Source organism: Poecilia mexicana, unplaced genomic scaffold (genome assembly GCF_051168715.1).
Source record: "Poecilia mexicana isolate PSO_F unplaced genomic scaffold, ASM5116871v1 scaffold_8, whole genome shotgun sequence".
In the NCBI taxonomy this organism is placed as follows: domain Eukaryota; kingdom Metazoa; phylum Chordata; class Actinopteri; order Cyprinodontiformes; family Poeciliidae; genus Poecilia; species Poecilia mexicana.
The window spans coordinates 1,500,492-1,522,724 of NW_028263377.1; the positions used below are offsets into that span (position 1 = coordinate 1,500,492).

The following is a 22,233-nucleotide window of genomic DNA, read 5'->3' on the forward strand; positions in this document are numbered from 1 at the left end:
AATTTAGCTATAAGCAACTCTAAACAGGTGGGTTTTAAGTTGAGATTTAAAGGCACCCAGTGTTTCAGCTGTTCTGAAACTGAATATAATCACTGGGCACATGCAAGTATGTATTGCAGAACAGTGGTGAATTGAACATGGTAGAAAGCAATACAAATATAAAACATAAAAATCAAAACAAAAACCTCAACATTTCAAAATTAAACCGATAAACTTAAACTTGTTTTTGAACTACAATTATTTGGGGAAAAACAAGTACAATAACAAAATACATCTTTAGAGCAGAGGAATATATGCATTAAAAAAAAAAAGAAAGCCTGTTCATGGACTAATAGGAATAATGGACAATCCTCTGAGTGTTTCAGCCAGAAAACAATACTAGAAATCCATAGTTAGCAGGTGGACATTTATGTGGACATTGCAATCACATTTAAAGCTCTAACAGCAAAGGTTTCCGCAGGTTCCTGACTCAAATTTAATACTTTTTATTATTAATAAATGAAGAATCTGTATTACCATAGAAAGCCACAAAAGTGTGTGTGCATCCAATGTCCACTCTGCATTTACTTACATAATAACAGTACTGAAATAAAATAATAATAATTAAAAAAAAAAACATTTAAATAGACTTATGTTTGGCCCCAGTGTTTAAAATCCACTAAACCTCAGACTTCAGAGTTTGTATGGCACCAGATGCTGAATTTACATCAGTCCAACTTTTTTCCAGGGAGTTTTAACAACCTCAGGAGGAGCAAAACTGTGACATTTATGGGGTCCGTTTTTTGTCTTGACAGCAGCTTTGTGTCCCTTACACTGCTTCATGTGATGTTAGCATGATTTGAGTACATCAATTGCATAGAAAGGTGACCAAACATAGAAAAAAATGTTCTTTTAAAAAGTCTGATGATTTTAATTTGCATCTTTTTATTTCGATTTTTATTTTTGATTTAGACGGATGAAAATAGACTGAATCTTACCTTTTTCAAAGTAAGCAGATCCAAATCAGGAATCTTCCCGCTTCTCTTGAAAGAACCGTTCGAAGTTTTCCCAGACACAAGATCTCGCGTGAACTCGCGTGATCTTCCGTAATTTCGCTAGCATCTCGCGTGATCTTCCATAATTTCGCTAGCATCTCGCGCGATCTTCCGTAATCTCGCTAGTGTCTCGCGTGATCTCCGGGTCTCGCTAGACCGTCTTCGGCGGGAGATTAGTCTGACTAAATTGAATCACGTTGTCTCAACTTGAATACATTTTATTAACGCTAGGTTGTTGAATTTTATGTTTATTTGACGTGATTTTGTCATATTTGCCTTTGAAACATGAAATAATTCTGTTAAACATGTTATTTTTTATAAATGCAATGACCACTTCAATTCAGTTGTGCTTTGACACAAGCATGGAGCAAGCAGGAAATGGTGCAAATGTTAGAAAAACGCTGATTAATTACCAGCTAACCATCACTTCATGTGATGTTAACACATGTTAGCCACTGACATGAGAAATTTGAATTTTTTTTTTATTTCTAACATGATACAAATATAAAAAGTAATATAGTACACAATAAGAAAAGTGAATAGAAAAGAAGAAAAGTACATCAATTACATAGAAACGTAACCAAACATAGCAACACTGATATGTGCACAATCCTGCCAGGAAAATTTAGTATTCTCTAAACTGCAGCTGGCGTTTTCCTGGCACGAAAAACAATCATCTCGCGGGGCCTCGTGTGATTTCCCATGATCTCGCGGGATCTGCCATGATCTCGCTCGTCGCCTCCAGCACAAGATCAGTCTGACTATAATGAATCGTGTTATCTCAACATGATTCAATTTCATAAACGTTAAGTTGATGAATTTCTTGTTTGTTCAACATGATTTTATCACGTTTTGTTTAAAACATGAAATTATTGTGTTAAAAGTACATGATATTCTTTTATTAATGTAATAACCCCCTAAGTTCATTTTTTTGAGTGCTTCTTCAAATTCACTGCAATACAGACATTCCTGCCAGCAGTCATCACCATCTACAACAACTCTTTCAAGAATCTGAATTAACGAGTTACAACATCTAATTTCCCTTTGTGATCAATAAAATATGTCTGAATTAAAATATTTTTACTCACCAGTTGAACTCTTGTGAAGCTGTTTGTGGACATTACTTGACTTATTCCTTCATTTATTGTTTTTTTGAATACCTAAGCCTTAGCAGGGTGGTATTTATAGGTCATAACTGAACAAGAGACTGATCTACTTGGCTATTATTTCCTGATAACCAGGTATTGCCCCAACATGATAATTTTGATCTAAGTTGCTAGATTTGATAAATTTCCCTCAGCAATTATTTATAGGTACTTATAGGTATACTTATTGTCTTTGAGTTTTTAAACATTTGAAACACAAATTTTATGATAATTCCTGGTCATCTCTCTCTTTACACTTAATTGCAAATAAAAAATAAATAATGATTCTCATCTCTGTATCAGCCAATGAGGAAACTGGTGCATCTGTGTACAGTTGGTGCTTCAAAACCAAACTAAAATCTTCTAAACTAAGAATCTCCAATGTTTGCATGAGCTCATGATGGCAAACGTCTCACATTGACACATTTTCAGTGATGCAATGACCAATGTGATGCAATTAAAACACTTATAATTTGATCCACAGATCAGTAGGCCACTCTGGGATGAGTATCTTGCTTAAGTGCACTTTGAAATATGGTGTGGAGAGAAACTGAAATCTAACTCACAACTTCCCAAAAAGCTGGGGAAAAGTACTTTTCCCCAGCTGAGCCACAGCTGCTCAGATGTGTATGTGTGTGTGGGTGTGTGCGTGTGTAGGTGTGTGCATGTGTGTGTGCATATGTGTGTGCATGTGTGTGTTTATATCTAGGCCAGCTCTATATAGCGGTTTTAATTTAGATCATCATAATAAGAAATGGGACCTAGTGTTCTCTCTGAGGGCTAAAAAAACACTTCATCAGCCTGTCTTCATCACTGACCTGACAGACACACATACATATGTTAACATGTAAGACTTTCATAGTCAATGCAAACATCCAATGTATTTTTAATAGGCATGCTATGATCATACCACTCAAAATCTTGATAACACTGAGATGTAAATGTTCTTTACCTTCAAACAACATGGTGTCAATCATAATTCAGTCTGGGATTTCAGTGTTTAGTTCACGTGTCAAAGTGACATTATATTCACTAACATGCATGACAGATTCTACATAAACACTAAATACTTAGAGGCAATGTGATAGTGTAACAGAAGCATTGCATAAATACATGGCGATAACAGGTGGTGGTTATTAAGAGACAGAAAAGAACACATTGCTGATAACTTTGTATAACCTTATTATTAAGTGAAGTTAAAGGTCAAAGATTAAATAATCAAGAATTTAATATTTTACTTTGTCAGGTTGTAAAAACATGGCATGTTATTTTTAATTAAGGAACATATGATTCATCTGATTCTTTGGGAAAGTCATTAGGAGAATGAGGACAGTTCAAACATGCTCAGAACAAAGTTAGACTCAATTTTATGCAACACCTGTCAACAAGATTAAAATGGTGGGCTATGCCATATATCCAATTTTCCTGTCCCAAATAATTACATTATTGACACATTACATATTATATATGATCAATTAAGATTATCTGAACACTGATGATAATATGTTCCTCATACTCCCTATATGCCTTATGTGTATGCCTTATGTAAGCTGTGATGTGTGTCTGGATGTGTGTGTGTATTCCACATAAACACAGTTATGAATGATTAAGCTGTGCATGCTATCAGTCATATGACCTCATTGTCTTCACCTTAGGCAGCAGAAGCTGACCCTGTCATCCTGGCCCCAGGTGTTCCACGTAAATATTCGTACCAAGGGTGCACCAAGAAATTATTTCACATAAAAATTGCAATTCTCATCAACTGGAATTCAGAATTGATACATTGTCCCAAAATTGATGTATAAATACAGTGAAATAAAACAAATCCTCTAGCTGACAACCGCCATTCTGTAACTCCACAGGATGTTCTGATGACGCTGCTGGTTTTGGAATGAAAAGCAGCAAAACAGAGTATACTTCAAAAACAGAGTATACTTCAAAAACAGAGTATACTTCAAAAACAGAGTATACTTCAAAAACAGAGTATACTTCAAAAACAGAGTATACTTCAAAAACAGAGTATACTTCAAAATAGCACAGTCCGCTGAACTTTGCCAGTTCTACTGTTTGAACCTTATTTCCTTCTCCGTTTCAGCCGTTTCTTTCTAAGGCTACTCACCGTTTCGTAAAAAACGTAATCTCTGAAATCCTCTACTGTCCACCTGTTCTCCTGTCCAGTGTTGCTCACAGTAGTACATCGCTATTTCTCTCACAGAAAACTGCAGCACTCACATGACTGGAAGAACCCTGAAATTATTTTTACTATTGTCAACAAAACAACATAATTAATAAAAAAAGTTATTCACCATTAAAGAAATACTAAAACCCTAACAAATGAAAAATATAATAAATGATAATGTGTCACCATAACATGACACATGGTGTTCAGCCTTTTAAATCTGTTCTGATACAAAAATGATTTACTTTGACCAGCAGTGTCAAAGTCTGTTTATCTAAAATAATATTTTACCTAATTCAAAGCTTTTAAGACTTTGGGGATTCCTAGTTCTTCCTGATGAATGTTCCTCAGCAAAACAAAGCGTGTCATGTTTATGTGGATCAGCTTGCTCTGTAAAGTCAGACCTTTTGTTTGCATCAAACTAATATAACACATGAAAGCAGCACTATTATAAGTCTTATTCTAACTGGAGTTCATAAGATGACTTGTTTCCTCTTTGTAATCCATTTTAAAATCTGTTTTCTTTTTTAATTTTCCTCCATGATAGGTAAATGTGGTTATATAATAAAATGTTTTAGACACATCATTGTCGTAATCCTGGATATGGTTACATTTATTTGTTTTCCTTTTATTCTCTTTTTGTAATATGTTTGCTGAACCTCTGTCCTTAGTTTTAGGACTCAAATGTCAAGATCAATATTTCTGTTCCTTTAGTATGTAGAGGATTTCAACAGTCAGCACATTTCTTTCTGACTTAGAAGTGTTCCTCTGTTTTGATCAGTATGTTAATTCTGCCCCCTTTTGGCAGTTTTCTGTACTTCATATACTGCAATGACTCAAAACCTTCTCTAACTAAGCCTGCAAAACATGAATATTAAAATTCTTCTGAAAGACACTTATTCACAACATGCAGTGTGATTTTACAATGGTGTAATTTTTAAATATTTTAATGTAGAAATGCATAAGCTTGAGATGCAAATGTAACACATTTTTGGTTTGCATTGTCTTTGTTTCTCTTCCTGCAGTATGTGGCCTTGGCCTCGCTGTTCTTCATCCTTCTCTCGATCTCCACCTTCTGCTTGGAGACCCATGAGGCTTTCAACACCATCTACAACAAAACAGAGAATGTCACTACGGGCAACATAACACATGAGGAGGTAAAGCAACAATATTAATAGTTATAGTTACTTAGTGTGGATAAAACTCCTAAACTACTCATTACATCTCTTGTTTGAGGTTTTCATTGCCTTTTTTCTTTGCTGGATGAGGAAGCTATATGCAGTTGTATGTCATATTACCACAGTATCTTAGAATAAACATCAGTGCATGTTTTTATGAAAATGGGGGAGCATTTTACTTCTACAAAGTTGTGTTTAAATTTTTCTCTGTATTTAATTAGACACAAAAGAAGAACAACAAATTAAATAGTACTTTATACAGTGATACCCATGAAATATAAATAATGTCATAGACACTGTAGAGAATCGGAAGGTAAATACATTTCACTAAGTAAATAATAAACTCCTAATTTCTTTTTCATTTACTTTACAGATTGTGTATGAAGTTGTGACAGATGGCTGGCTGACATATGTGGAGGGTGTCTGTGTCATCTGGTTCACCATTGAGGTGGTGGCCCGGGTCATCTTTTGCCCTGACAAGGCAGAGTTCTTCCGTAGCACCCTTAACATCATAGACTTTGTGGCTATTGTTCCCTTTTACCTGGAGGTAGCACTTAGTGGCCTATCCTCTAAAACAGCCAAAGATGTGTTGAGCTTTCTACGTGTGGTACGTTTTGTCCGTATCCTGCGTATATTCAAGCTAACCCGCCATTTTGTCGGTTTACGGGTTTTGGGCCACACTTTGCGGGCAAGTACCAATGAGTTCTTGTTGCTAATCATTTTCCTGGCGCTGGGCGTCCTCATCTTTGCTACTATGATCTACTATGCTGAACGTATTGGAGCTGACCCTAAGGACCCAACTGCCGCAGCCCACACCAACTTTAAGAACATTCCCATTGGTTTCTGGTGGGCTGTGGTGACAATGACTACTCTTGGATATGGAGATATGTACCCGGAAACATGGTCGGGAATGCTAGTGGGTGCCCTATGTGCCTTGGCTGGTGTGCTAACCATTGCTATGCCTGTGCCTGTTATTGTCAACAACTTTGGGATGTACTACTCGCTGGCCATGGCAAAGCAGAAGCTTCCAAAGAAAAGGAACAAGCACATCCCAAGAGCACCACAGCCAGGAAGTCCTAATTACTGCAAGCCAGATGCTCTGGCAATGGCAACTGCTTCTCCACATAGATTAATGGGCAATGTAATTGGGCCAGGCTTGGTGGAATCTGGAAGCATGATAGGTACTGGAGACTGTCCATTGGCACAGGAAGAGATCATTGAAATAAACAGAGCAGGTAAGTCATATTGATTAAATGTGCATGCTTCAGAATATCATGAAGGACATACCAAATATTGTGCAATTAAAAATAAGCATGAAAATAAGAAAATTCCTTAAATTTAAATGGGACCTGCAGAAATGCACCCATTGCTTTGGATCCAGCATTGTAGCTATAGATTGCACTATAGAACTTTCACAGACACACGTCAGTGCAGTACTGACATGCTGAAAGCTTTTGCCTTCATCACCATAAGGCTATGGCTGATCTGATTAACTGCAGCAGTACAAAAGCTGAACCTCATGCACAATGAATTACAGTCCGAGATTGAGACTATAAGCTTCGCACATGTGGTTCTTGCTCACGGTCAGAAATAAAAAAAATAAAATAAAGACAGCGGGTAATAGTTTATTTCTCGAAAATTTTCATCTTTCATACTAAGGATTTTAATTCACACTCAAAAATTCAGAGAAATAATAATTTTTTGTAAGCAAAATATGAATAGTCACAGGAAATATATATTGCCCAGTGTTGCTCACAGTAGTACATCGCTATTTTTCTCAGAAAACCGCAGCACTCACATGCCTGGCGCCTGTGACTGCAGCCAAAGGTGCATCAACGAACCATACACGGACTCTGAAGGGAGCGAATATTTTCCACTTATTTTAAGTTACATATTGTGAGACCTGTCTCTGCGCCTTTTTGAGACTACTCACTGCATCTCTCTGGGACCCGTTGCTATGGTAATTAATTATCTGCACCTGGCTCTCTCTGTCAGTATGCTGGAGACAGAGTTTCTATAACAAATCAGGAAAACATGATTGGTTTAATGGTTACACTTTCTCATTAACAGATTTTTTAAAAAGTGTCTTTAACACCTTTCATTATTAATAATTGGTAATAATGATAACTTGGAGATGTTTTCTGGAAATCATAATGCCAAATCTTGCTATTAAATCTTAAATCATGTATTTTGCATCATTTGTCAGTGAATCCATTTACTTTATGCTCCATTCATTTCTAGGTTATCTTTTGTCAGATCTGCCATAGAACACAGTTTATGTACCTGGGAAATAGACTGGAATAAAAATTAGTATAAAAAAGTCAATAAAGAAAAGTTAATGGACTTTTGTTTCTCAGGGATGCATATCGGTGTCTTAGAGGACATGCAGTGAGGCGTTTTAGCTTATTGAAAAATTAATAAATAAGAAATCTAAGAAATATCTAATAAACAATATTTTACTTAATAGCTGAACATTAAAGCTTGGTATAACTTATGTCAGAAAATTTGATTTCAAGTACTAACAGGTATTATTTGGAGCAGTGTGTCTTTCTATTGTGCATCATGAATGGGTTGTTGAGAAACGTTTTTTTTTTCAATGTATAGAAATCACATACAACAAAATAAAAAAGCTAGTCCTAAATCATTGTAAAGTTGAGCCATTTACATCAGATTCTCTGTTGGATTCCAGCTGTGACTTTGGTTGGGCCATTCCTAAATGTTAATATCGCTTCTAGGCTTTGATCAAACTAAAATATTAGTTTTGTGTTTATTTACAATGACTGTCATTTACTTGTTCTGTTGAAGTCGTGGAGTTCTCAGTGTAAATAGGCCTGTCACGATAACAAATTTTGCTGAGCGATTAATTGTCTAAAAAATTATTGCGATAGACAATAATATTGACTAAGAATGCATGTGATTTCCTGCCATAGATAGAAACACTATATTTTCAAAAGAACACATAAAACTGGAACTGATAAAGTAAATAAACAAAACAATCAAAAACAAAAATAAAATTGATTCTCAGTCTCCATTAACAAAAAACTTACTTAAATAAAAACTAAACAACATAAAGCCAAAGTGGAAATAAATACTGCATTCAACCAAAAGAGTGCAGATTATAAAGTCTGTATACTATATTGGCCTTCAGTAATCACTAGATTTAAATAGAGAAGATGGGCACATCCGACTACACGATTTCTTGCCCCCATTTGCCCTTAAGACAATCTTAAATCGTTGGCCGATCTAAGTTTGTCGCTGGTGATTTCATAACGGATCATCCTGCAGTGTGTGGTGTGTTAGGGTAGATCGTCGTGGCCGCTCTGATCTAAATCGGAGGTTTTCCCCGACTGGGAGCTAAAAGCTGAATGTGACAGGTAGCCAATCAAAAAGCGCGGATTCTCCTCCGGGCTTTCTGAGGGGAAATTACGGAGGGGAATCCCAAACGGCTGACACAGCGCAACCCTTAGTCCAGCAGACATTGGAGATGATATGTGGAAACAACATTAATATTTATTCAACATTTCGGGCAAAGAATGTAGAAATGACAAGGAGAAGAGTCAGAGCCAAATTTCTACCGCAGTTGATAAACCCTGTAAGTTTTCAGCTGTTCTTCGCTAACGTGATATAAATAGGTTACAATGATTTTCATTCAGTCAGAACTTTACGCTGACTCTAGCCACATGCATCACAGGTAGATTCTAGTAAAGCATTGATTAATGCCTGATTTTAAAATTAGTTAACTGGACTTGTAGCCATTATCTTGTGCCCATGTGGCTGGACACCACACGGCACGATCGAACCCGATAGAACCATTATACCTAGGATTTTTGTCGGCTAATGTGTCTCAGGTTTTGAAAATGGGCCGGCAACTCGTGTAGTGTGCGCTGGACATTACACAAAGGAAATAGGAAAGGAGGGTCAGTAGAGAGCACCGGAGCTGAGCCTTTTTCATTCAGTGTCATCAACAGCAAGAAAAATAGGCAGAAAAAGACGATAAAGCCGATGATTAAAATGAGGTCGATAGGTTTAATTTGTCGTGCGATTAATTGATATATCGTTTATCGTGACAGGCCTAAGTGTAAACTACTGTTTTTTCTTTTCCTCTCTTCCCAGTTGTATTTCATCTTTATTTCATGATTTATATTTTTATTTTGCACTTTTTGTAGTAACTGTTATCTGTTTTTTCACTTTCATTTTGTCACTTTACTGATGTTCCATCTCTCCCTCCATCTTCTTCAACTTTTTTCCAAGACTCTAAGCAGAATGGTGATGCAGCTGCCAATGCAGCAGCTTTGGCCAATGAGGACTGTCCTACCATAGACCAGGTTCTTGGGGATGAGCGCAGTCCAGTCACTGGAGGACTTGGCTCTAACACCAGCCGTGAACGGTACCCACACGACCGTGCCTGCTTTCTTCTGAGTGCTGGGGAGTTTCAGCGAACCACAGATGGGAACGTTCGGAAAGGTAAGCGAGCAACAGGAAAAGGGAACCTCAGTAAAACCAGTAAGATTTTACTTGATGCATGTTACTGAAAAAATTATACGTTAATGACATGTAATGGTACAAAACCAGATTCAAAATGTACTGACACAATCAGAGAAATATATTTATATTAAAAAATTAAGTAATGTTTCTGTTAAAATACCTTCTTTAATACATATAAAGACACATCTCACAGTTTACTACCTAGAGCCATTATAAGGTGGTGTAACAGCTCAGCTTCATCAGTGTCACTCCCTTGAGACCGCTCAACTTTGCATGCACTATCTTGTGGTACATAAAGAATCGTTCAGATTTCAATGGCATTTGGTGGTCTCTTTGCCCTGAGTAGAAATTTATAAAGATCAAACCTAAAGTTTGAAGTAATAAAACTTTAATTTTAACAGCTTTAATACTTCAACCTTAATGTACAATTTATGTCTTATCAAGATGAAAAATAATTCTTAAACTCACATACTTCAGCAGAACCAAACTCAGGCAGATGTAAGAGGCTAAGAACAGACAGAGAAAAGAACTCAGTTGAGTTAGTTTTTTGGTAAAGGAGAATGGTTTGTTATGTATGTCCCATAAATATCATTACTTTAGTATTTCAGACAAGCAGAGTACTTTAGTGACCTACAATCTTGGTGAGAAGAAATTCTTACATTTTCTGTTTGATCTGGTCTTTAACTGGTTCTAAAATTATTTAAATCTAACCCCAAATGTTTCACCAGATCATCAGTTATTACTAAATTACTAAGAATACTTGGAAAGTATTGCAAAAATTAAGAATAAATAAAAAAAAAATTAAGATACAAAATCAATAATACCGTAACTCGCGTTTTCTTTTTTTTTCTTTTATCTCTTAATATTCTGAAAATTATATATCCTACATTGAAGAAACAAATACATGGGTTAAATTTTCTGCATCACTTTGAGAAAATATGGCACTAATTTAGACACTTTTACAAAGATGAAAGAGTGCTTTTGAATAAATAAGGTGTACAGAGTAACTAGAAAGCATATCTTACTGAGCCAAATCAGACACAATGATACTGAACAAAAAAGGGCAACTAATAAACTCACGTTAAACTTACACAAGATTCCCCCCCAGAAAACTTGCAAACCTAGGCGGTATAGGTGCTAGGAAAGTCCACCAGCACCCTACCATGTTTTTGTTACAAAATGTTAAGACTTGACAGGAAATTTTTAAAATTTGACTTGGTAAATATGTACCATTGGAAGACATAGCTGACGATACTTAAACACCAACTTAAAAAAGGCAAACACAAAATAATGTAAGTGAAATTAATATCACTTTTTTACTCTGCAATTAAGGGCTATTTAAACAACCAGTGAAATCAGGTGCATCCCTGTGAAGGAGCACTCTACAGGAACGCATTCAGCCTGCTTGAGTGTGTCGTTGAGTCGTTTTGAATGTCTTTCTCTGTCGTTTAGTTACTTTAAATAAACTATGTTCATACCAATAAAACACATATAGTTGTATGCCCAAGGTTACAACAAAGGGTTTCTCTCCTTTATCCTGCTCTCTCCCTAAAATTTGGGATGTTCTCCCATTGAGAGTGTCATTCGCGTGTTCTGTCATTTGTCGTAAATATCTGCCTATTAAAATTTCTAATGTGCAATGCATGGAAGGTGCCTATTATTCTTCACCTAATTGAACATCTCTTTATTTATTCGTCTTCCGTCACCGTTAATGCGGCTCGTACCGCTGCGTGCACAGCCGCAATATGTGTATCAAAATGTGTGGCTCAATCTTGGCATTAGGGCTATGCTAAGGTTAACCAAAATGTAGTTATTAGCATCTGTAGTATCACTAGCATGTTGACCAACAAAGATGTAATCCATTCAGAATTCTAAAACTCCTGTCACGATAGCAAATTTTGCTGAGCGATTAATTGTCTCAAAAATTAGTGCGATAAACGATAATAATTTTTGAAGACGCTTTTACACTGATTTAATGGAAATGACATAATGCAAGCGATATCCTTCCAAAAATAGATACACCTTATTTTCAAAAGAACACTTAACACTGGAAATGGTAAACAAAACAGCCAAAACCAAAAATAAAATGAACTCTGTCTACATTAACAAAAAATGCACTTGAATAAAAACTAAATAACATAAAACCAAAGTGGACATAATAACTACATTCAACCAAAAGAGTAGAGATTATGATGTCTCTACACTGTCTTGCCCTTCAATAATCATTAGATTTAGATAGAGAAGATGGGCATATCCTAGTTCACTCCTCCCTTAAGCCCAGTTCACACTACACCATTTTTTGCCTCAATTTACCCCTTACGACAATCTTAGAATGTTAAATGTTCTAACATTGTCGCTTGCGATTTTGTAGCCGATCATCCTGTAGTGTGTCGTGTTACGAACGATCGGGTCCAGTCGTAGAACCTCGTGGCCGCTCCGATTGTTAAGGAAGAGATTCTCTGAATTAATTAATTTTGGAAAAAGTTTGGCTCTCTCTCTTCCTCTTAGATCCCGGGTCCTCTCGTGACGGCCACGTGTAGTCACTCAGAAGAAAACAGCAATGAGTGTTGACGTCACAGAATTACAGAGTTTAATCCAATATAAGACAATGCATAAACTTACACAGAAACTGCAGAACAACGGAGACATACATTCGTTTACCTGACATAAATGGAAAGAAGAAGAAAGACAGAAAGAAAAGCAAAGACGTCCAAAGACGTCTTTGGAGAATTGCAAGAGCAAATCTAATTTGTTACTCCTGCGTAGAAAGTTTTATAGTGAAGGCGTATTCTTATCTTTAATTTATTCAAATAAGGCGTATCTTTGCTCATCCAACCAGGAGCTATCTCTGACCCTTTGTCTGAAGCCATAAACTCCTGCTGTGTTTATGGCTTTTCACAGATGAGTGTGAAAAGCTAGAACTTCTACCAGTGTTGTGGTACTCGAGATCGGTCTTGGTCTCGAGTCCGGTCTTAAGACCGTTTTCTGATAGTCTCGGTCTCGTCTCGGACTCGACCGCATTTGGTCTCGGTCTTGTCTCGGTCTCGGGCTCTGAGGACTCGGCATTTTATTTCAAGACCAGTCGAGACCGCAACTGTGAAAATATCACTAAACGTGCAGCATACTGTCCAGTTTATTTGTTAACATCTTTGTTTTCAGTGGATGCAAAACGCACCAATTAAAATCCAAGCAACTACATGTTTCTCTCCCTCCCCCTTCCCTCCCCACCTTTCACTCGCACACGGCGCTCCAGGACATGAGCAGTGGTTTTCTCTCAGCGGCAGAAAATGTTTGTCTAATCATCAGTAATATAATAGCGCTGCATAAATAGTAAGAAATCCGATGGCCAGAGCTAACTCAGCAGCGCTTCCTTTCAGAGACGATGGGGACAACGTCTAACTATTTTCGTCACTTAGAAAAGTAGCTCAAAGAAGGTAAGCTCCGTTAACGTGATGTTAGCAAAGCTAGCTGTACAGAGACACATAAGAATTTGTGATGAAAAAAGTCACTCACTGCCTGAATTATTGTGCGGAGATGTAGACTGACTTGTCGCATATATAGGACAACGCTATGTCCAAAAGTCTGCAATATAGTGATGTGACATTCAGAAACAGTCGATTCTTCTCCACGGCTCTTTATTTATTAGATAGGACTGGAGTGTCACTCACTGAGAGCCGTTGTTCTATCAGATTACCATACGCTGTCAGAATAGCATACGTGCAGAGTACCATGCCTGCGCATGCGCATTAAGAAGTCCGACCGTCAGAGGAGTTGTCAGTTCACCATATGCAGCAAGTTATGACGAAAATAAGTCATTAAATTGTTTTCAATGATAACTATATAGATATACATGTGTTGTCATGGTTGCAAAGTGTATTTAAAGCAGGTCTGGCTGCAGCTGGAGTCAGCTACAACACACGCCCGTGTAAAACTCACTTAACCGCTAAGTCAGGATGCCATACAACTGTTAATAACAGATCTACGTCATGATTCTATGTTCCTAGCATACATGCAGTGAGTACCGTGCTAGCGCATGCGCCTTAAGAAGTCCGACCGTCAGTGGAGTTGTCAGTTCAGCATATGCAACAAGTTATGACGAAAATAAGTCATTAAATTGTTTATAATATGACATAATATGATAACTAGATAGATATACATGCCTTGTCGTGGTTTCAAAGTGTATTTAAAGTAGGTCTGGCTGCAGCTGGATGCCATACAACTGTTAATAACCAAGTGTATGATGATCTACGTCATGATTCTATGTTGCTGATTAAATAAAATCATATGGTAATGACAGCTTATGCATGTCTGAGCTATCTGACAACGTATGCTGATCTGACAGAACACCGTGAGTTCGTGCTAAGCATGACGATCTGACCTGACAGAACACCCGTTCTTTGTTCTAGTAATGCTCTGTGTACACTGCATCATTATTTAATTATGTACGTTGATATTTAAATGAACAAATAACTAAAACACAAGAACGAAAGAGCACGCAGAGCATGCACATTGCTCTTTGTTTTTGTTCAAAGTGGCAGCTGTAATGTCTGCCATGGTGTCAGACTATCTGGCTTCATGTACTGGGATAGAGAGTGAAAACAGTCACGATGAGCGCCTTCTGTTTGGTTACTTCTTGCTTGTTGCTCCTTGGTCAGTGTTCATAGTTGAGTGTTATTTAGGGCATTGCCTCAATTGCTATGTTTAATGGTGCAACAGTGGTGGATTCTTATATGAGCAATATGGGCAAATTCCCAGGGTGTTATGTTTTTAGGGATGGCACGAGACCATCACACATTGTAACACAGAAATGGAATATTTAATATTGGTAAAATGTATTAAGTATTTAATATCTAGGTGTTTTTATGGGAATATGGATCTTTCAGATTATTCTGAGAAGCAATTTCGATCATATTTTACATTTTATTGTGTCATGTAGCACGGCCGCTGGTCTTGGTCTTGACTCGGTCTCGACTTTCCTCGGTCTTGGTCTTGACTTGGTCTCGGACCCTAAAAGTCTTGGTCTTGTCTCGGTCTCGATACACTCTGGTCTTGGTCTTGTCTTGGTCTCGGGTTAGGTGGTCTTGAACACAACACTGACTTCTACTGTATTGCTTTTCCCACACAGACAAAAGACAGTTCAAACGACCCTAGCAAACCATCTGCTGGAACTACAGGTAACATAAAGGTCAATAGGCCAGAATACATTACTGATTTTAAAACCACAATTTAGGCCAGGGGTGGCCAAGTCCAGTCCTCGAGAGCCACCATCCTGCAACTTTCAGATGCATCCCTGCTTCAACACACCTGAATCAAATGAATGGCTCGTTATCAGGCCTTTGTAGAGCTGTTCCCGGTCTGTTGGAGTAAGGATACTTCTAAAACTTGCAGGATGGTGGCTCTCGAGGACTGGACTTGGCCACCCCTGATTTAGGCCATTTGAGTCAAGACATGTTAAGTTTTAAAACTAGCTTATTTTAAATTTATTTTCTCAACACGATCTAAATCAGGGGTTTTCCCCGACAGGGAGCGAGAACGCAGCCTGTTGAATGTGACAGGTAGTCAGTCAGAAAGCGCGGATTCACCTCCGCACTTTCTGAGGGGAAAACACAAGAGGGGAATCCCAAACACCTGACGTCGCAACACAGAGTGCAGCGGACATCGGAGATAATACAACCCCTGGCAAAAAGTATGGAATCACCAGTCTTGGATGAGCACTCATTCAGACATTTCATGCTGTAAAACAAACTCAGATCAAAAACATGATACAATATTAAGGTCGTTCCAAAGTGCAACTTGTTGGCCTTCAGGAACACTCAAAGAAATGAAGAGAAAATATTGTGGAAGTCAGTGAATGATACTTTTATTGACCAAGCACAGGGAAATAAATATGGAATCACTCAATTCTGAGGAAAAAAGTGTGGAATCACTCAAATTGGAGGTAGAAAAAAAAGGACACACCCAGTCTATTTCCTTTCCCTAAATGGACACCTGCCCCAGATTAGATGTGCCCGTTAGTGTGCAGTTCAAAACACCTGCAGTCATGACACCTTGGAGGGCTGCTGGACGAAGTGGAGTGGTTAGAACCATGGCTCCAACAAGAGAAATGTCCCTTGAAACAAAAGAGAGGATTGTGAAACTTCTTGAAGAAGGTAACCCTTCACGCATGGTTGCTAAAGATGTGGGCTGTTCACAGTCAGCTGTATCCAAGATATGGACCAAATACAAACAGCATGGAATGGTTGTTAAAGCCAAGCGTACTGGTAGACCAAGAAAGACATCAAAGCGTCAAGACAAACAACTTAAGGCCATTTGTCTTGAAAACCGAAAAAGTACAACTAAACAGATGAAGCATAAATGGGAGGAAGTTGGAGTCAATGTATGTGACCGAACCATAAGAAATCGCCTAAAGGAGATGGGATTTCAATACAGGAAAGCTAAACAAAAACCAGCATTGACACCTAAACATAAAAGAACGAGACTCCAATGGGCTAAGGAGAGGCAATCATGGACTGTGGATGACTGGATGAAAGTTGTCTTCAGTGATGAGTCAAGAATCTGCATTGGACAAGGTGATGATGCTGGAACTTTTGTTTGGTGCCGTTCCAGTGAGATTTATGAAGAGGCCTGCCTGAAGAAAACAACCAAATTTCCACAGTCCTTGATGATATGGGGCTGCATGTCAGGCAAAGGCACTGGGGAGATGACTGTGGTTAATTCTTCTATCAATGCACAAGTTTACATTGACATTTTGGACAGTTTTCTCATCCCTTCAATTGAACAGATGTTTGGTGATGATGAAATAATTTTCCAAGATGACAATGCATCGTGCCATCGGGCAAAAACAGTGAAGGCATTCCTTGAAGAAAGACACATTCAGTCGATGTCATGGCCTGCAAATAGTCCAGATCTCAACCCAATTGAAAACCTGTGGTGGAGATTGAAAAAAATGGTCCACAAGAAGGGTCCAACCAGCAAAGCTGATCTGGCAACTGCTATCAAAGAGAGTTGGCACCAAATTGATGCAGAATACTGTTTGTCACTCATCAAGTCCATGCCTCAAAGACTGAAAGCTGTTATAAAAGCCAAAGGTGGTGCAACTAAATACTAGTGATGTATTTTGAATGGTCTTTTGTTTATGCGTTTTTCATGATTCCATACTTTTTTCCTCAGAATTGAGTGATTCCATATTTATTTCCCTGTGTTTGGTCAATAAAAGTATCATTCACTGACTTCCACAATGTTTTCTCTTCATTTCTTTGAGTGTTCCTGAAGGCCAACAAGTTGCACTTTGGAACGACCTTAATATTGTATCATGTTTTTGATCTGAGTTTGTTTTACAGCATGAAATGTCTGAATGAGTGCTCATCCAAGACTGGTGATTCCATACTTTTTGCCAGGGGTTGTATGTGGAAACAACATTAATGTTTATTCAACATTTCGTACAAAGAATATCCACAGAAATGACCAGGAGAGGAGTTGGAGTGAAATTGCTACCGCAGTTCATAAACCCGTTAACATTTCAGCTGTTCATCGTTAACGTGGTTTTAATGATATTCATTCAATCAGGACTTTACCTGACGCTGGCCACATGCATTTCAGGTAGATTGTAGTAAAACATTGATTAATGCCTGGTTTTAAAATGAGTTAACTGGACTTGTAGCCATTATTTTGTGCCCGTTGTTGGACACCACACGGCACGATCGAACCCGTTATGATTTCTGTCGGCTAGTGTGTGGTCTCAGGTTTTGAAAATGGGTCAACAATCAGCCGACAGTTCTACGATCGTGCAGTGTGAGCTGGGCATTACACTAAGGAAATGAGCAAGGGAGGGTCAGTGGAGAACACCGGAGTTGAGCCTTTTTTTCATCCAGTGTCATCAGAAAAAGGCGATAAGCCGATAAATTAAAATGAGGTTGATAGATTTCATTTATTGTACAATTAACTGATGTATTGTTTATCACGACAGGCCTCCTAGTGAGCACATCAAATATGAGCTAAAATGCTCATATGTAAGCTGTAAGGCTTACATAAGCTGTGTTAGTGTGAGGGCAATCACTAGCATGTTGAATAACTTGCATGTTGATAACCTTTAAAATGTTAACGCTACCCTGAGAATAAGTTCTATCACAAACATGGTGTCTTTGTCCTAAGCCATTATTCCATTGTACTAATCTTCCATTGTACTAATCTCTCAGCTTAATATGCAGAGAGTAGGTAAGAAAAAAATGAAGATTTTATTTTGAAATTTTCAGTAAGCTTCTTGTTAAAAGACCACACCAATCCCATGCATACACATAGGTGGGTTAAACCAATCATATAAAGACAAAAACAACAATTACCTGCTGTGAAAGAAATGAAGGATATTTTTATAGGGTTGGTCTTATATTCACAGTCCAATGTAGTTGTCAGATTGGGGGATCAAGTTTCATGAGTCAAATAGATTTGCTTCCCTTGGTCTTTTGCCATCCACCAAGATGGTGTCTTCATAGTTCTAACCTCCAACTATTCCCTCCTCAGTAGTAAATGTTTGTTTTGATTTGTTTGTTGCTCGGTTTTGGATAGTTTTGTTGGTTAGCATTGTTGCTCATTATGCCAACAAAAGTAATACACATATGCATATATGTATACATATGTATACATATATACATATATGTATACATATATAAATATATATAGTGGGGGTAGATGCTGCAGTTTGGGTCGCATTAATGGTTAAAGAAAGCAGCAGCTTTTTTGAAGTGAAGAATGCACCTCAAAAAGGTCCAAAATGGAACATTTGCTGCAGGCATGATGTCAAAAGAGCAAAGGAAGTTCCATTTGACCCATGCCCCTAAACTGACAACCACATGGGGCTATATGCATGGTGCACTTATGCGTTTTACCTTCAACTTGGCCCAACTCATCCAAAAATTTCACTGTAGTTGGGGATATTACATCACAGAAGGTTGTTGGTGCTGAGGTTGGAGTGGAAGACTCAGTGGGGACCTCTGGAGGAGACAGCCTAGCTGGAGGTTCCTGGAGGTTCTGAAGCTGTGTTGTTGGTCCCATGGCACCCTCTGGTGGAAACCTTGTAGAAAGCACCAACCATACGGATGACACACAGATCCCTAATGATAATAAAGTTTTTATTGAGAATGAGAATACTATTAAAATTAGATTTTATGGTTTCAGTAGAAATACTTTAAAAACCTTTAATTGTTTAACATTTAAATTTTGTATTTAATTGAGAAGCTTACTTTATAAAAGTGAAAAGAATAATCATTATAGTTTGATTGTTGTGCTAATTTAAATTCATTTAAAAAGTATTTTATTAATCCCAAAGGAAAATTAGATGTTGTTGTAACTCATTAATTTAGATTCTTCAAAGAGTTATTGAAGATCGTGATGACTGTTGTCAGGAAAGATTTCCTGCAGGAGTCTGTACTGCACTGAATCTGAACAAGCCTCTGACTGAAGATGCTCTGCCTTGCCAAGATAGTGTTGTGAAGAGGACGGTCAGGGTTGTCCTTAATTTTCTTGATCCTATGAAGAATCCTTCTTTGCATAATTATCTCCAGAGGTTCCTCAATCGTCCCGGAACAGAACCAGAACACAACCATCCTTCTTTATTAGGTTGTTGAGCCTTTTTAGGTCCCTGGTTCTGATGCTGCTGCCCCAACAGATGATGGCAGCAGAGATTACGCTCTCAACAACAGACTTATAGAAGATCTTTAGCATCTTGCTGCAAACCTTGAAGTATCTTAGCTTCCTCAAGAAGTACAGTCTGCTCTGTTCCTTCTTATTGACAGTTTCACTCTTGTTTCTCCAGTCCAGTCTGTTGTCCAGATGAACATTAAGGTATTGACATTCCTTAACCACCACCACTTCTTCTCCCATGATGGAAATAGGGTTTGATCTAACCATGTTCCTCCTGAAATCATCAATCATCTCCTTTGTTTTGTTCACATTTAAGATGAGATGATTGTTTCACACCATGACACAAAGCGCTCCACCAGATCTTTGTACTCAGCCTCTTGTCCATCTCTGATAAAACTGACAGCTGCAGAATTATCTGAGTATTTCTGTTGATGACAGAAGTCTGACTTGTGCTGAAAGTCTGAAGTGCAGAGATTGAAAAGGAATGGTGAGAGTACGTTTCCCTGTGGTGTTCCTGTGTTGCTGATCACCTGGTTAGACACACAGTCCTTCAGTCTCACAAACTGTTACAATGTGATGCTGTGAGTTTAATCTTTATGTTTGAGCTTGGTTTGTTCACAAATACATCGCAGAAGGTTTGGACAATATGGAAAAAGTCCTATCATGATAAATCTTTGTTTATATTGTTCAATACTAGACATACACATAAACATACACATAGACAGAGTTTATTGTCATTCAATTGTACGCTTAAAAAATTTACAAATTGAATTTTTTAAGTTGAACCTGTCAATCATACAACTGCGTTAAATAAGAGACATATTTTAAACTGAAATCTTTAAGCATTTAAAGAGAAAGAAAATTGACAAATTCTTTTGCTGACATTAAAAAGATAAAATAGCCAGGTATCTTTAATATGTCGCTAGTATAAAGGTTCCTCTGCATTATTCAAAGTGCCTCCTATTCATTCCAATAAGAAGTGTAAGTTATCTTTATTAATTCCTGTCCAAAGTATGGAAAACATGAGAGCTGAAAACAAGCGAGCAGAGGCAAAACCATCTGACTGATAATTAAACTTACACAAAAATTGATGAGTCATAGAGATAATTTTTATTTCCACAGAAATCAGTTTTTTAATATTATGGACCAGTTTGATTATTCTTCTCTTATTTTATTTTATTTTGGGATCAATAAAGTATTTTTGAATTTTAGATTAGCTGTTTTGTGTGTTCTAATAGTTACTGTAAAGCAACATGTCTTTTTTTGCTACATCTTTGACGTTCAGTTCTTCTTGATTCTTTTACCAATAATGAGTAAATTTGCTTTTTAGTGCTGTGATTAGAATATATATTTGGAGAAATAACTTGTTTAAAAGTCAAAATTAAAAGTTATGAAATTTAGTACACTAAATTCTGGAGTTTTATGTCTTGGAACTTCACTCAAAACTGAGGTGGAAAGACTGAGACTTGCAAAATAATGACTTGGTCCCACATCTGCTAACTGGTGGAGGCGTGACAAACACTCTGTAATTGTGTCAGCAAATGTATGGGAGTGGTGTACATTTGTTTGCATTGCCATGAAATAAGATTGTTGATTTAGGTTGCAACTAATATTACAATGGTAACTTATCTTTTGATATTTTCCCAAATCATCATTTACTCAACAATTGTTTTAAGCCAGCTCTGCTTTATTCATCCACATTTTCTGTTCTTCCTGGACAGGAGTCCATTATTATAAATTATAAAAATTTCCAGTGGATAAAAATATAAAAATACTTCTGTTACGTCCACCAGGCTCGTTTGATGGGGTAACATTAAAAGGAGACCACACAAGGATTTAGTAACTTAATGAAAATAGAATTTATTAAATTATATTAAAGAAATAACCCTGAAAAAAGAATACCTGAAATGAGAAACCAAAATAGATTAAAGCAGAACCTATAAGTGACCAGAAATAAGCAAATGCTAAGCAAACCTAACAAATCTCAACCAAAAGATACAAACCAAACCAAATGGGGTTCTGAGGAGAGAGAAGGAAAAAGCCCCCTCCACTGCTGCATGTCTGGCAGTTTTAGAGCTGCAGAACACCAATCAGGGTAACACGCATCACCTGCAGAGACCTGTCTGCAGAACCCTAAAAGGAAAAAAGGGCAGAGACCCACTGAAGCCGTAACATTCTTAAAGCTGGACTAAATTATTATACGCTAAAGTTAAAAGTAGTTCTTTTTTTCATATATCACAAACTGTGTTGTATTTACTGCAGAATAATTTAGTCCTATTTTGACTTGTCTAGGTCTCTATAACTTTACATTATAAAGTATGAACACTAGAGCCACATTCACCTCTTGACACTCAAAACACATTCATATGTGGGGAAGGAAACTGGAGTATCCAGAAAGCACTTACATGCAAACTACACAGAACGCATCGTCAGGAATTTGTATCTAGGACCTTCTTGCTGCAACGCAGTAAAAGACTCCAAATGCCTACAAAAAAGAAGTTTGAAAGTTTCTTAAAAACTGTTTCTACTGGCAAAGTATACTAGGAGTAACACTAAACCAGTCATACAGATATCCC

At 37.4% G+C, this 22,233-nt stretch overlaps 1 protein-coding gene across 2 annotated transcripts in view; it reads left to right on the forward strand.

Moving 5' to 3' along the window:
* LOC106923867 (voltage-gated potassium channel KCNC1-like) overlaps positions 1–22,233 on the forward strand; it is a 106,542-nt gene that overhangs the window by 62,799 nt on the left and 21,510 nt on the right. For both annotated transcript variants that reach the window (XM_088008003.1, XM_088008004.1), the window contains exons 2-4: positions 5,384–5,515; positions 5,910–6,771; positions 9,788–10,000. In XM_088008003.1, coding sequence (XP_087864129.1) covers positions 5,384–5,515; positions 5,910–6,771; positions 9,788–10,000 — 1,207 coding nt within the window. The remainder of the gene's footprint in view (positions 1–5,383; positions 5,516–5,909; positions 6,772–9,787; positions 10,001–22,233) is intronic.